The following is a 15,038-nucleotide window of genomic DNA, read 5'->3' on the forward strand; positions in this document are numbered from 1 at the left end:
CAGCTGATGTCAGCGGTCCAAAACTTCAACCCTCAACCTGAAATTTCTTTTTGAAGTCACGTCGAGTTGTCACCTTCAATATCCTTCTTCAACACCCAAATTAAATCTAATTCCTGGGAGATTAAATTACAAATCAGTGGCTGCTGTTGCTGTAACACTGTCCTGAGTGGGGTGTTGTTGCTGGTCCAGATCCTTAATCAGATAGATAGGGATGTCCGAGAAGCCTGCAGACTTGGTTTCCAGAATTATTTAATCATGATCACTTGGTTGGTGTCTAGTAGTGACACGCAGGAAAGAAAAACTCAGAGAGCTCTCTCTGTTGATTTGTGTTATATCAGAAACACGGAAGGGCAGAAATACTTGCCAGATGGAGAGCGATAAACTTGATGAAGACAGACGTGTTCTGAAGGAAGTATTCCAAACATCGCTAACAAAAAATACAAACAACAAAAGCTTACTTTACAGAAATAAACCTTTTGACAAACATTTTGTGTAACCGTACCTACATGTATATAATCATCCCTTTCTGCGTTTGGGTGGAAGAACGAGGCTTTTTTCCCTAGTGATTTGAAGAGGCATTAATTCTTGGGCAGCCTATAGAGGGTGACTTTCTGACTGACTGAGTTAGCAAATGTGATGCATGTTCTGCCTCCCCTTTTATATATAACTTTTATTATTAGCACAAATAAAAGTTACCGGTAGACAAATAAGAGCTGCCACTTTCCCTTGGGGGACAGCACGTTAACTGAAGTGATCAAGGGAACAACGTAATGTGAGATTTAATGCGCAGCAGAGATTCTTAATAAATCTGGCTGCCTTATTTTTTTTTTTCCTTTCTCCTCTGGGATAGGGGAGCGGAAAGGAGAGAATTGATGGGAAGTGAGCAGTCTTTGCAGTGGGCTGGGAACCTTTTTTTTTTTTCCTGGTGATTCAGTTAAAGGCAAAGACAAATAATACGTCCTGTGACAACTGGAGCAAGTTCTGCCTTTTGTAGTTGCCGTCATTTCACTTCAGTTCTGAGAGGGAGTGATTTAATTAGCTACTCATCTCCAGGACTTTTTCCTGTCGTTAGATTAGGTTTTATTGGGGGCCTGCGAGGTGAACTCAGGCCTTGTAGAATCTGATAGAAGTTTTACCGTGTTACTTCTGGGAGCGCGCTGGAACTTGCAATGTAGTTGTAGCTTCTTCACAGAAATACAGGGTCAGAGCAGATTCCCTTTCTGAACAAAGAACCATCTTGTCCTGGGTACAGTTGATTTGAAGTAAGCTGAGTGGCATGTATGAAAATAACAGCAGGGAGTCTGGGTGCAATAGGTACGTGTCGGTGACGGACGGGTTTTGCTGGATGGAAACGCTTATGTTCCGTTTCAAAAGAAATGTCTAAAAGAGACTCCCATTAAAAAGAAAAGGGCGAAATTTGGTGGTGGTTTTGAGATGGGAAGGAAAGCCTTCAAAAAGGTAGGGTGAAAATGATCCGTCTCTCTCCCCCTGCTCTCCCTTGATGCAGCTGAGTTTTGTGATTAATTGTCCTCTCCTCTCCCTCACCCCTTTCTCTGCGTGCGACAGAAATGATCGTTGACAATCAGATCGAGACGGGGCTGTTGAAATCAGAACTGAAGGACAAAGTCACCTACACGCTGCTCAGGAAGCACCGGCACCAGACCAAGAAATCCAACCTGCGCTCTCTGGCTGACATTGGAAAGACCGTCTCCAGTGCAAGTAGGATGTTTACCAACCCCGATAATGGTAATGCAGAGGCTAACTGGCTATAGCCTTCCCTTTTAAAGCAACCCACCAAACTTGCCCGCCGAAAACTAACTGCGTTGCCTTGACAATGCTTTTCTAACCCACGATGAGCGTAGCGAGACCCGTACTGATAACACGTCAGTGGTGGGCTCTGAAGGCTGCTTTGGCTGTGGCACGTCGCTCTAACCCTATCTTCACTGGACGGAGCGGGAGAGGAGGGGAGGTGGCAGGCGGGCGGGCAGGCAGGTGGGTGCAGGAGGCACAGGGAAAGGCAGAGAGATGCTCTTGTTGGAGCTGGCGTGTAGGAGATGACGTAGGAACGACGATAGGAAAGAGAGATTGGCAAAAAAACTCCAACCGTGCCTGAACCAAAAAGGCCGATCCTCTGAAACGTTTGGGCCGAGACGAAGCTTTCACGCGCGTTCGATTTCTGTAACAGATGGTGTCGATGGCGCTTTTAATCAAAAATTACGTGATAGTAACATCTAGCTTGCATTTTATTGCCATACAATCATTGTCCAGTGTGGGTAAAGCTGATTTCCATCTTGCTTTATTCAGCCTAAAATTGTTTTGTGGTGTATGTTGTGAATATGTCTCTCCTTCTCTCTAAAAATGGCCTAATAGATAGTGCCGTGTTTATAGCGATGTCTGTAAATGTGTGCGTGCGCGTGGATGCAGACAGCTATAGAGGCCTTGGCAGTGACTCTCTACTTACCCATACATCGAGATTTGCAGTCTTCTTACTGGTGGTAATCAAAAAAGAGGAGTTTTAAGCCTATCGTTGTGTCTTCTGTCACCTGCCTCCTGTTGCAGTCTGGAAATTGGTCTAAAAGTTGCCATTTTAAAATACCCACAAATGAAAGCAAGCGAAGAAATGATTTTCTTCTTGCTACATTTAAGGCCTCTTAGCTTTCTGCATTCTGCTTCTAAAACTCACCCTAACATTTCTCCCTAACCTATTATCGTACTTTATTAATATTTCCTACTTCTTATCATCCTTTGCTTTTGCAACAGGTGTGTATGTGCATGTGAAGAATATTTATTGCTCTTTGATGATGCGTCTCGTCGTGTACGAGTGCCTCGATAATGCAGTGATTAAGTGAATAACACAAAGGCGCGATAACGTGAATCGAGGGAATGTCCTGGGCCTGCAGCTTTTCGGTGAATATCCCTGCAGGAGTCCAATGGAGCAAAGAGAGGGACTGTGCTTTGGAGAGCACTGTAAAGAAATTCCCGTTCTGGGGAAGGAGCTCAGCGTGGGCAGATGAGGTGGTTGGCGCATGCTAAAGATACGGGAGCCTCTTGCAGAGCGCACTGCAGCGAGGGGAAAGGTTCTTCTGGGCATCACCAAGCTTTGCTTTTGGCCTGCAAACTCCTGCAAGCCTTGAGCAGACGCCTTGCTAATCGGGTAACGTACACGGGTAGGAGTGCCTGTGGAGGGCCAGATCCGAGAGAGGTGTTGTTCGGGAGCTCTAGCTAAGCTGTGGCTCCTCAAGCCTCCCCCCGCTCATTCCCCGTTACCCTCAGGCATAAAATTTGTAGGTGCCTCAGGTTTTTTGCCCTTAAATTCAGCCAGGCGCTTCAGATCCCTCCGTCATGTCAGGACTGGGCACCCAGCGAGTAACTCGTGTTGGTTTTCAGCTGGGATTAAGAAATGACGTGCTTTCCAGCACGTGCTCCAGGGCTTTCCATTGTGTCCTCCCCACTGTTCGTATGGGAGGCATCTGCTTTCTCTTAAAAGAAGGAAACGGCTGTTGCGGGTAAAACGCACAAGCGTTATTTGCGGTGGTGTCTATAGATATCAGTTACCACCTCCGTGACTACTACTCTTTCTGGACCTTTGGAAAGACGAACAGGTTTGCTTTGAGGAGAAGGATCCTGGACTGTAGCCATGCTGTACGGGAGGCCAAACGTAAGACGGACGGGTCTTCAGCACGCATCGCTCGGGTGCTTCGGTCGCCTTGTGCGTGGTGTAGGGGATGCCCTCAATTCTCGGCTCCAGCCCCAAACCCCTTTCCTCCAGGTAGGCACTGCGACACCGAGGGTTATGGTAACACGGAGAGATGTTTCCAGGCGGTACGCTTGTGATTCCGCAGCCAGACCTAACGCTCTCATATTGCGTGGGAGACGAGCAGGTAGACTCCTGACTGTTGGGAGTGCCTCTGTGTTTGGGCAATGATACGCTTTTTTCCTGTGTGACAGTTGAACAGGTAATCAAGTTTAGTGTTTTATTCCGAGTTCCTGTCTCAGTGAGTTCCTAAGGCATAAAAATGTAAAGAAACCTTTAGGATCGACTGTATGGCATTGCTATGATTAGTGCCTCCTTCGGACACAGCAGGAGTCTTGACTGAAGGGGTTACAGTGGGCTCTGTTCACAGCGTACATCCACCTTCCACCTCTGTATGGCATCTATTTTTACTGCACCGTATGCTTGTAACAGCCGCCTCCTTTTTCGGCGGCTGGTGAATGTCAAATTCTTCCTTTCTGCAGTTAAAGTCATTCCTTGAGGAGCCATCAAAACCTCAGGGTGTTAAAGGCAAATTAAAACTTACTTAAGGGGTCCGAGGGTAAATCATGCTCAGTGTATTGTATTGAACTATGCCTTGGAACGGTAAGCCTGGTCTCTTTGCTGTTCGGAGCTAGACTTTCAGGGCTGGTTAAAGAGAAAATAATAGCATGCTTATCCTGGGAAGGATGATGCTGACAAAGGGCGTTCGGCCAACTTCTCGCTCCAGCCCCTGCTTATTTTTCATGGCTAAGGCCATCCTTTAGTCGGATCTTAGGTGACTTCGTTTTTCATTCATTTCTTTTTCTTGTTCGAAGGGGCTGTGCAGGCCCTGTCTCAGTTGGACTGATTCTCCAGACATTCTTTCCTGGCTCTGCTTAGCCCGCTGTCTGACCTTCAGCCACTCCTTTCGTGTTGTTTTGCCTCTTTTTCCCCACCTGGGATGTTTACGTGGTACAAGAGTATATAATGCATTATGTTCCCTGACAGTTCAAGTGCTTTGAGACTTAGGGAGGGAGAGACTTGCATACAAAGGGAAATACTTCGTGAATAGTTGTTACTGTTATTTATTATTTAGACTTTAATGAAAAAGTAGCTCCAGAATGTATTTGATCGAGTTCTACCACGCTCCCTGGAATTCAATGAGTGCCTCTCATGTGCTTCTAAAGGCAGAATTTGTCCTTTAGACAGATAAAAATTTAATGAGGCCAACAGGAGTGCAGCTGTCTCTCAACGCGGCTAATCTCGATAATGAAAGTGCCGTCAGCCCCAAGCGCTCATAAATTTCCCAAGAGTTTCTTTCCGGGTAGGTATTTCCTTTCAGCGTCTACCTTTCATTTCGGCGTCAGTGAAGCCGTCATCCAATATTCATGCTGCCGCCAGGTTCGCGAGAGCGGCATCCCCTCCGCGCATCGCTTGCTTCTCACCTCGGCACAATAGGTTTACGGGCTGGTGTATTTGGGAAGCAGCTTGGCTTTCCGCTCGACTGACGTTTACCGCCGTTGTTAAAAGGGGGAACGTCTCATCTCTCGTTTACCCGTAAAACGCGTTGATGTAAATGACAAAGCACCCTGCTCATTTAATGGACGCCGTTACTGTGTGTTCATTAAGGGTTGTTCATGAGACGATCTCTGCTGAAGGTGAACCAGACCCTGCTGTAGGTTATGTGTAAAAATGTTATGCAACTTCCTGGCTCTTACCGGGCAATCACAGTTGATTTGGGACCTATGATTTTGATAGGTACCTAATTGTATGAAATTACTTTCAAAAACATTTATTGAGGAAACACTTTAGCATAAAGTCATTAGCGTGCATTCTCCCCATGATTTTCCTTCTTTTTTTTTTTTTTTTCTTTTTTCCCCCCAGGGCAGTCAGGCTTAAAACCCAAATTAAATCATGACAAATTTCTTCAAGGGCATTTGTTAGGTCTGAAACCTGGAAATATCCCCTGGGCCGTGGTTCTCAAAGATATTGAGGTGCCTGTATCTCACTTATTTCAGAGCGCTTAAATAACTAAGTCTTAGAGGCTCTAAAATTTCTATGCCTTCATGATAAGCTTGTATAAACTCCTGTTCTGGTATTATGTTCAATCATAATTAAGACTTCTGAATGTCTCCTAAGATGTTCTTTATGCATAAAGCAGGAGAAAAGGTAAATAAGCAGAAGCTGCTAAGACTTTGCCTGTGAAAATGAGCGTATTTTCACTCCGTTGTGTATTGTTGGGGATTTCTCTATAAAGCACCCCAGTCTGTGGCTACTGCCACATCCTTATTTCCATCTTCTGAGATGACTGAGCCCCATGCACTCACATGAAATCCACATAGAAATTCCGCAATCTAAGAAACGGTGATTTACCTCCTGCCCCCCCGCGCTGCCGTGACTGATCCCTGAGCATCTCCAGCTACTCCCTCTGCCTTCGCAAACCTCGCCGGGGATGACTGTGGCTCCGCGGTCCCCGATAGCGGAGTCATCCTCCGCCTTCTTCTTTCATTTCCCTCCTCTTTTTGAAGATAAGGCTCGGTAGCAATCAGATTGGCAGAACCACGGAACGTTTGAGCGGCAAAGGTGCGCACTGAAGAACGCCTTTTATTCATAGCCGTGTCATAAAGATGGATATTTGGATCACGCTTGTGGGAGGATGTCTTCTTAGAAATCCTTTTGCTCTTGGGAAAGCAATTGGGCAAAAGATGGTAATTTCTTGCGTGACATCGGATGGAGGAGGATAAATCAAAGCACTCCTTTGCTGTCCGTTCAGCAGGAAAAAGATGATTATCAAAAAGCCGAGCAGGCAAAGCTGTACCAAGTAATTACTCAAAGTTACCTTACAACGACACCGCCCTTTTCGTTTCTTTTGTTGGTAGAAGGTTGAGCTGTATGAAGTGTTCAACAAAGACGTTTCGACTTTACATTTCAGTTGAACTCCTGCAGGGTTTTTTGACAGGGTTTTTTTTTTGTGTGTGTGTGTGTGTGTCTCGTTTTGTTGACTGGCTTTCTAAGAGTTCTTTGTGTCCTTTCCTGGCACAGGGTACAGCACTTGACGTGAAGCCCTGCAATAAATAACGTATACGCTCGCGGCTCTCCAGCAGCCCTTGCCCAGCTGGCACGCCTTGGGGTTGTAACGCAGGTCTGCCGTGGGTTTGCCACTCTATAAAATGAGAACCGTGGTCACCGCTCCTTATGCAGGTGCCTGAGGACTGTCGAATCCCTGCTTACCGGTGCTGCGGTGGTGACATTCGCTATGCGTTTCTGACAATTTTTGTCTAAAAGCTTCCTGCCTGCCAGCATTTTGTATAATTTAACACCTGCCCGAGCCTTTGGCAAAAGCGTTGGAGAGAAGCGGTCGAACCGTACTAAAACCGAGCCGGCAGAGGCTGTAGAAAACTGTGATGTGTTTAAGTGCGAGTCTTTAACCACCGTAAATAACGGCATGCTACCCATCACCACATGGATGGTGTCTGTGCGGCCCAAACACCTCATTGAACGTTATTTATTTTCGCCGCGCTGACAGCGTAGTTCGGAAACAGTCGAGTTAAAATAACACTTAGGCTGTCTGCAACGCGTCGGCTGATGCGCTGAGAGAAGGATAGCTAGCAGCAGATGAAAACTTTTCTCCTCTAAAGTTTCCATTCTACGTTAGAGTTCAGCTTTACTCACTTAAGTGGTTTTCATACAAACTGCATCCTCAGTCCCTTGAGAGGGTTGAATGATGGCATCAGCTGAATAATACCAGCACAGGAGGAGAGAAGTTTAAGTCAGAAGTGAGATATTTTTCAAGGAATGCTTGGAAAAAAACCCACCGATGTATTTAGCTGTTTGCGTTGTTTGAACCATTGCAGGCTAAGGTAGGCATTTCCAAGCCCAAATTGGTGTGCCTGGGTACGTACATGGCCAGGATGCTCAAAGTTGGCTCCTACAGGGACGTGACCTGATTTTGGTTTGGTTTTTTTACCCAAAAGTGCTGTGTCTGCCATTCTTACTGACCGCACCGCAGCTTGGGACCGCTCAGCGCAACTAGCACTGCAGCTGCCTCGCTCAGTTGCTTGAAAATCCGCTTCTAAGATGCCTGAGTTTTAGACACCAGAGATGGGAAACTGGCCCCAGACCTGCCAACTGAACACTCAAAGGTGGACCTACGGAGGAGATGTCATGCTCCAAATGAGTGGGCTTTGCACTTTGGTCACCGAACTATGCAGAAAGGTGCACTCGTGTGTAACCGCGACTGTTCAAACACTCCGTCTCCTACCTGGCTTGCTTGTGCAATTGCTTGAGCGTTTCTTTCTTGCATTTTACGTTGTTTTTTTATTTTTTTCCTTTGACTTTTCAACTTTGCTCTCTTCCTCCTCTCTGCTCCTGCTGCTACTGTCTCCTGCTTTGCACCGTACAAGCACGCAGCCCACTCGAGAGCTCCGTGCCCTGCCTAGCAACCCGCACGTTGGACGATGAAATGGGAGTGCAGCGCAGCCCCAGCGTGGGATGGCTCAGTAAGTCACGGGCGGGTTGGGGGAGACGAGGTAAGGGCGGGCGGGTTGGGGGAGATGAGAGGAAGAGGAAGGGGTAACTCGCACCAGCCCGTCTCCCGACGCTTGCCGATAACAGTGGGAAGGCTGCAGACGCGTTCCTTGCGGAACGGCTGCTGCCCTGGCTGTCCGTGTTACCCCCGCTATCCCCTCCCGCTGCTCGGTTTCACTCTGTTTGCCCGTTTTTTTTTCCTCATCTGGGATGAAAACAGGTAGGTCAGCCTGTGCTCCCCTTCAGGCGGCGGTCTCCCTCCGAAGCCATCTAGTGACATTTCTCTCATCTGTTGAAGTATCCTTTGCCTGTTAAAAGGGCTTCATGAATTTTGCCGCCAATGCCGGCTTATAAATGCAACGAGCTTAAATTTTTCAATTTCCATATAAACTAAATAGAAAAATAGGCTCCTTTCGTCACACAGCTCACAGGCCCCGCCAGCTTTCTCTCTCAGTGATGAGCTGGACTCTTCTGAGGCCCCTCTTCCCTCTGATAATCCTTTGTCAAACCTGACTCATCAGGAGCCTTGCTGAGCACGGAGGAGCGTGCTGTTCCCCCAGGAAGGCACAGCTTATTGCACTGATGGCAGAGAGACGTGCTTTATAGGCCATAGCAATCTACAGAAGTCTGAATTTCAGGGTATTCCCCGTGAAAGGTTACTATCGAGCCTATTAGTAGAATGAGATGATAACATGGAGGGGTTTGGACTGCCTGCCTTACTTCTTGCACCGGTACTTGACTGAGCACAGCTGAGGAGAGGCTCACATCGCCTTTGCCGGAGAGACAGGAACGTAAATTAGGCCTGAATCAGGAAATTATCCTTAGTATAGCAAACCACATAAGGGTGAACATCAAGTGCCGAAGTCTTTGGCAGAGGTCTCAGCAGCAGAAACCTTTTCCTCCGCCATTTTGTTCAGGGCTTTGAGAGTCTGTAGGCTGCGAGGCTTGTTGCTTCCTTCTGCTCCCGTATTTCCTCTCGATTCAGAGAAGCTGCTCACCCGAGGACTCCCAAGTTTTTAAGGTTGGGTTTTTTTCCTCTCTCTCAGGTCCTTCTCAGAAGCGGTACGGCTAGGCTTACCCCAGAGACTGAGATTACCTTGTGTCACGGTAGCCTCCAAATGGTTGAGGCTGCCGCAGAGGGTTGCTCTTCTGAGCAGGCTTGTTATACAAACATAAAAAAAAAGAAAAAAAAGAGTATTGGACATGTCCTTCCTGGCTTTGGGTCTTCAAAGGTGCACAACCATTAGGAACCTGAGTCAGAAGGGATTTAGGCTGTACAGATTTGGGCCACAGCGTCCGCAAAGCCAAATGGCTTTTGGGCCACCGTTGCACATGTTGCATCTTGCATTTCTAGCGGCGTTTTTCTGCTGGGGACTTTTGCTTGGCAGTCAAGATAAAGTCAGGGATTTGGGAGAAACTTCTAAATGCAGGCTGGGATACTGTCAAGCTCCTTAGGTCAGCAAAGCTGGTAAAAGGTGAAGCTTGTGGTTTCCAGTCTGTGTTCTAGAGATCGTCAAAGTCAGTACTGAGTAGGACTAGTCTGAACTTGAGGACCTTGTAAGGCATCTTCAAAAGACGATATGCGCAGACACCAGACTTGAGGGGAGAACAGTCATATTACATGCTCAAGAGGTTTTAGCTGTCAGCATTAAGTGTAAAATTTCTTGCAAGGAGATGGAGATGCGAATCATCTTAGCCTGTGAGAGCCCTATTTATAATTGGGATTATGAGACGCTTTCTACCTCCAAAGAACAAAGAGTACGTTGTAAAGTTTTGGTGCTCAGATCTCTTAATGCAAGGCCAGTCTGATGACGGAAAAAGGGAGTGAGTAAGGTCTGCGTGTTGTGCCAAGAAGTTGGAGCTACGGCCAACGTGCTCACAGCTCTTTGTGGGGATAACTCGCAGAAACGAGTGCAGGTGCAGGCTTGCTTTCTTCTCGGGCTCAGGTCCTCCTTCCTGGCAGGAGCTCTGTCACCGACTGAAATAGGAGTGCTATCACACAAGCAGTTTCTTTAGAGAAAATATCACAGCGGTGCTGAATTGCCAGCGAGGGATTTACGGGCAGGAGGGGGACGTTCCTCATCCGAAGCTCTCTAAGTGTGACAGAAGGAGTTTCCTGAGAGCCCTCTGCCCGGAGGTTCGTGCTTCTTGTTGTACGGGGTTTTGTCCGATGTCCCTCACTTCTAGGCTCCATGCGCTTGTCCTTGTTCAGCCTTGTAGTGGTAGTGCTGCTGTAGCTGTGATGGTTTTAGAGGATAGCCGAGGTCGTGTTTGTAGGGAAGCGTGGTGTTTATTAAATCAAGGGGTAAAACTGGAAAAGGCAGATGAGTGTTTTGGCACATGGGTCTGTCCAGGTCTGGTGTAAGTATGGGAAGCCTTGAGAAGAGCTGCCGTGAGTTTGAGGCGGTTATGTTGATCACGGTGGGAGAAAAAGGCTGCTAGCAAGAGAAGATAAAGTCATGAGCCGCTTCCTCTAGAAAGAAGGGTAATTATCTCCCTAGAAAGAAGGGTAATTATCTCCTAAGAAACATTCAGCCTTGGACATCTAATAAACAAAGCAAACAAATGTTGTAATCTGGAAAAATATCGGCTGTGAAAGCTGTGGGCCCTGACTGTAGTCTCTTTACTCCAGAACTGGACCTAGAAATTTGGAAAACCACCAAAGCAGTCAGCAGAAAATGAAGGGATACCTTCAGCAGATGCCTTTCTCCACAGCTACGTAGGGCAGCTCTTCCGAATAAAATGCATGGAAACAGCATTAAACAACTGTATCAAATAAAATCATTAGTATTTCCTACCCTTGCTCAAAGCTTTTTGGAAGCCATACTTAGTTCCTTCTCAGTTGGAGTCGTTAGCCATGCCAGGACTTGAAGGTCTCATGGTAAGGCTTGAACAAGAGGAAATGCAATCTCTGCGATGCTGTCTCACGGTCCGCAGCAGAACAGCAGCTCTCCCAAACCCGTGAGCTGGCCTTGGGCAGGAGGGCGGTGTGGGATACCCAGCTCTGAGAGCAGCCCACCAGTATTCCCATCTCTGCAGGTCTTCGAACTTCCCCAGATCCGTTTAACTCTGCCGAAGACTTGCTTGTTTAGTTTCTCTCACTGGGTAGCACTCGGATGATAGAAACTTTGCTTTGACTCACCGAGCTGCGTGACACCGATTATCAGCGCGAACAAGCGTCACATTTTGCAAGAAAGTGCTTCTCTGGTTCTTTATTTGATATTGTGGGCTCAGATTTGCAAAGCAGCCCTGTGTATCTCTGCATCGAGCTTCAATCTTTCTTTTTAATTTATGGCTACGTTACGTACTTGTCAAAGATTTCCCAGAATTGGCAGTGCCTGCGCTACCTTTAAAAAATAATTGCACCATACAAGAAGAAGGAGCCCTGGGTTTCATTAATGGCCTTCAGGATTACAATAACCTGGGTTTATTTGGGGTTTTTTTTTTGTCCAGCTTTGCTTTTTACCAAATAGAAATATTTATTAAGTGTTCATATCACAGAAGATGTTACTAACAAAGTAATGTCTACGCCATGTAACAGACACAGCATACGTGAGCAAGTTGGATCACTTTTTTCCCTGTTCTGTTTATGTGTTTATCTCCTACCTACAGATTCATATCAAACATTCAATCAAAATTTGTAGACATTTCTAACTCTGGCTTGCTAATAATTAATTAAGAGGATGGTTACTAATATATGTAGCTTAAACCAGTCTTCCAGGTGGCATTTCTCACTCTGTGAGTAAACATACTTGTAAAGGCTTTGTAGAGGTAGGTGGGGTCTTAAATCTGGCTCGCAATAGCAGCAGGAGGAGGAAGAGCTGGGGATCCCCCTTTTATAATACCTAATTTTATTTATCTAAATTGTGCTTGACTTTTGCTGTGGTGACATTCCTGGAAGTGACAGTAACACACAGCAGGTATATTGTGATTCCGAGCGGCTCATAAGAAAGAACGCTTTAAGTCTGTCTCCACACGCGTTGAATACGTTGTAAAGAAAACCCGACGCTGGGAGTGCAGATCTTTTTCTTCCTGCTCCTGTTTGGTTTTTTTTTTGCTCGGCATGCTGATTTATTAGAGAGCTTGTTTGCACTGGGAGCTGATGGACACTGAAAACTTGGACTTTCATTTTGGTATGAATATCAAAGCATAAGTTTAATCAATATTGACTCGAAACATAGCCCAAGTTGGGAAATGCCTCAGTGCCATTTCTTTTCGCATATTTTCTGTCTTGCCAGTCAGGTTCATGGTCAGAAACTGTGATAACAGTGGCTGTTGCTGTGCTTCTGGTTCCTGCGAGTGTGGGTGAGAAAGGATGGGAAAATTTCAGAATAATTAAAAAAATGCATACTGACTGCTGTGGTTTATGATACTGTGTCCATCCCAGAAGTCTTTTTTTTTTTTTTTTTTAATTAAATTATTTTTCTTCTTGTACAATTATGGCTATTTCTGGGTTTCTTCAGTTTTAACTACAAATGCTTTTAGTGGGATTGTAGAACTGAATTCTGAAATCATGGGGCTTTTTTCCAACTTCTTTAGAACTATTTCCATATGTTCCGCTAGTCTCTGAGAACACGAGGATAAGTAGGATAAGTAGTCCATGAGGGAGCAAGCAGCTCCTTCCTAGCTGTTTTGCAGTGCTCGAATGCCAGCGTGTCAGGTTGACAGACGAGCGGTTGGTCTTTGAAGAAGAAATGGAGGTGAACTGCTTCAGCTCTTCGTCTCTGGGGGCTTTCCTCATCGCTCTGGGGTATCTGGTGTCAGGAATTGGTGACTTTTGGCCTATCAATGTGGTGCACACGTTGTTTTAAGCAGTAAAACACTTAACGTTCATGAGCTTAGTTAATGAGCTTACTTGAAGAAAGGTAGATGTTTATTATTGGCTGTTTCGAAGGACCACGAGCTGCCAACCTCCCTCGCCGCGTGAGCTGCGTGCCAAAGGCTGGGACGCTGAGGAGCGTAGGGCAGATGCCACCGACGTGGGAGAGCTAAGGCGAGGGGTTTGCGGGTTGGAGAGACCACGAGGGTCCCAGCCCCGTTGAGGGATGGGTTTGTGACTGGGTCCTGGGTGACCCAGCAGCATCAGTGTCAGCAGCTTGTCGCCGCTTCGGTTTTTCTCCCGCAGGCAGGGATTATGGAAAGTCCTTAGGCTCTTCTGCTGTCCTAAGAGTCATGGGTCAGAGATGACGACGCGTTAGCGTCTTAATATCCCATGTGCCACCTAAAGTCACAGAAAGCAGCCTGTCAGGGTCTTAAATTCCCCACGTCAAACCTCCCTTGTGCAAGGAAAGGTGTTGCTGTAGCCTGAGCCTCTGTGTTCTTCTGACTGGCTTGCTTGAAGCAGATGCTTTAACTGGTGTCGACATTGTTCTTGCAGGCAGCCCAGCCATGGCTCACAGAAACCTGACTTCCACCAGTCTGAACGACATCTCTGACAAGCCTGAGAAAGACCAGGTAAGCTTCAGATTCGGACGTCGCTTGGTGATGCGTATGGTTAGGAGCTGGATGGCGGGGGAGAGGCTCTGTACCATCCAACTGAAGCAGAAGAAAAGGGTGAGCAAGGTGAGTAGAGCATTTCCGAGTCCTGTGACTGGATCCTCCGCTTTTTAAGCACCAGCCCTTGATAACAGCAGGTGACACCACGTACGGCCCTACTACAGCGGCTGGTGGAATCGCAGATCCTACCTCACCCTGTGCAACTGTGCGTGCCTTCGGAAAGGCAACCGTGCTGACAGGTAACCGTGGAGGAACAGCTCCAAAACGGAGATGAGCAATTGGCCTTTAGTGGCAAGTCTCCGCGGGTTTGACCGATTTCTTAGACTAGGGCGGTGTTTGCGGTGTATCGTATGGGCTGTCTTTGTGCGTGTTCTCCTCCTTTCTGAGAGTTGAGGGGTAAGAGTGAGTGGATTTCAACTCTTAGAAAACTGGTGTCTGAATAAGGTCTCTGTGCAAATTTCAAAAAAGCTTTGTCTTGGTTCAAAAAGCGGGTTATTCTCAAAGCGGGACTGTTTTTTTCAGAGAATCTTTTTTTTTTTTTCTTTCCCCTCCCCGATGTCTTTCAGCGTTCTCTAGTGCCGTGGTTATTCTGAATGCAAATGAGAGTTACTTTGGAAAATTATTTGGGTACCGCAGTAATGCTGGCCAGCTCAGAATGACTGTAGTCCTTCAAATGGTGGCTGGTTGCAATCTTCTGTGAGCGCAGCTCGGCCTTAAAGGGACACAGCAACATAATCAATGTAGAAAAGTGAGTTCAGAGTAATTCAGTATTGAAAAAATAAATAGATAGATAGTTACATAAATAAATACAGTTTCACAGAAAGAGAAGGGGGGCAACGTGTTTCACATTGACCTGAGTGTCATTCAAAGTTGGAGCATACATCTACAGTGGTTGGTTGGTTTTGCAAAATATCTGTTTCCTTTAACATATGCAGCCACACCTGGGGAAAGAGTAGGATTGTAAAATAGGGTTTTTTTCCATTGGAAACACTGCTATGTTTTATATTTTTAATCCCATTATAAATGGGGTCTTATAGGCAGACTGGCAGAAAACTAGGTCTGAATGTCGCGGCAGGCTTCGCAGATCTCAGCAGTGCAAACAGTCTCAATTGCCCCTCCTGCTGAAATGTCTCTGGACGCATACAGATAATAGACTTTTTGTGTAGAATCGGGTATAAAAATAGATGTTTCGGTAGTGGTAATAGCGAAATCTGTTAATAAATCCAGTTTGGAATTGCACTCCAAAGTTTTTAACTTTCAGTGTAGATAATGCCTGACTGTT

At 46.4% G+C, this 15,038-nt stretch overlaps 1 protein-coding gene across 1 annotated transcript in view; it reads left to right on the top strand.

Moving 5' to 3' along the window:
* The window catches only part of SLC4A4 (solute carrier family 4 member 4), a 190,909-nt gene that overhangs the window by 103,247 nt on the left and 72,624 nt on the right, over positions 1 to 15,038 (top strand). Inside the window, exons 6-7 of the mRNA XM_050896615.1 lie at positions 1,567 to 1,746; positions 13,638 to 13,714. Coding sequence (XP_050752572.1) covers positions 1,567 to 1,746; positions 13,638 to 13,714 — 257 coding nt within the window. The remainder of the gene's footprint in view (positions 1 to 1,566; positions 1,747 to 13,637; positions 13,715 to 15,038) is intronic.

The sequence above is a fragment of the Gymnogyps californianus genome, chromosome 4 (assembly GCF_018139145.2).
Source record: "Gymnogyps californianus isolate 813 chromosome 4, ASM1813914v2, whole genome shotgun sequence".
NCBI classification, from domain to species: Eukaryota; Metazoa; Chordata; class Aves; order Accipitriformes; family Cathartidae; genus Gymnogyps; species Gymnogyps californianus.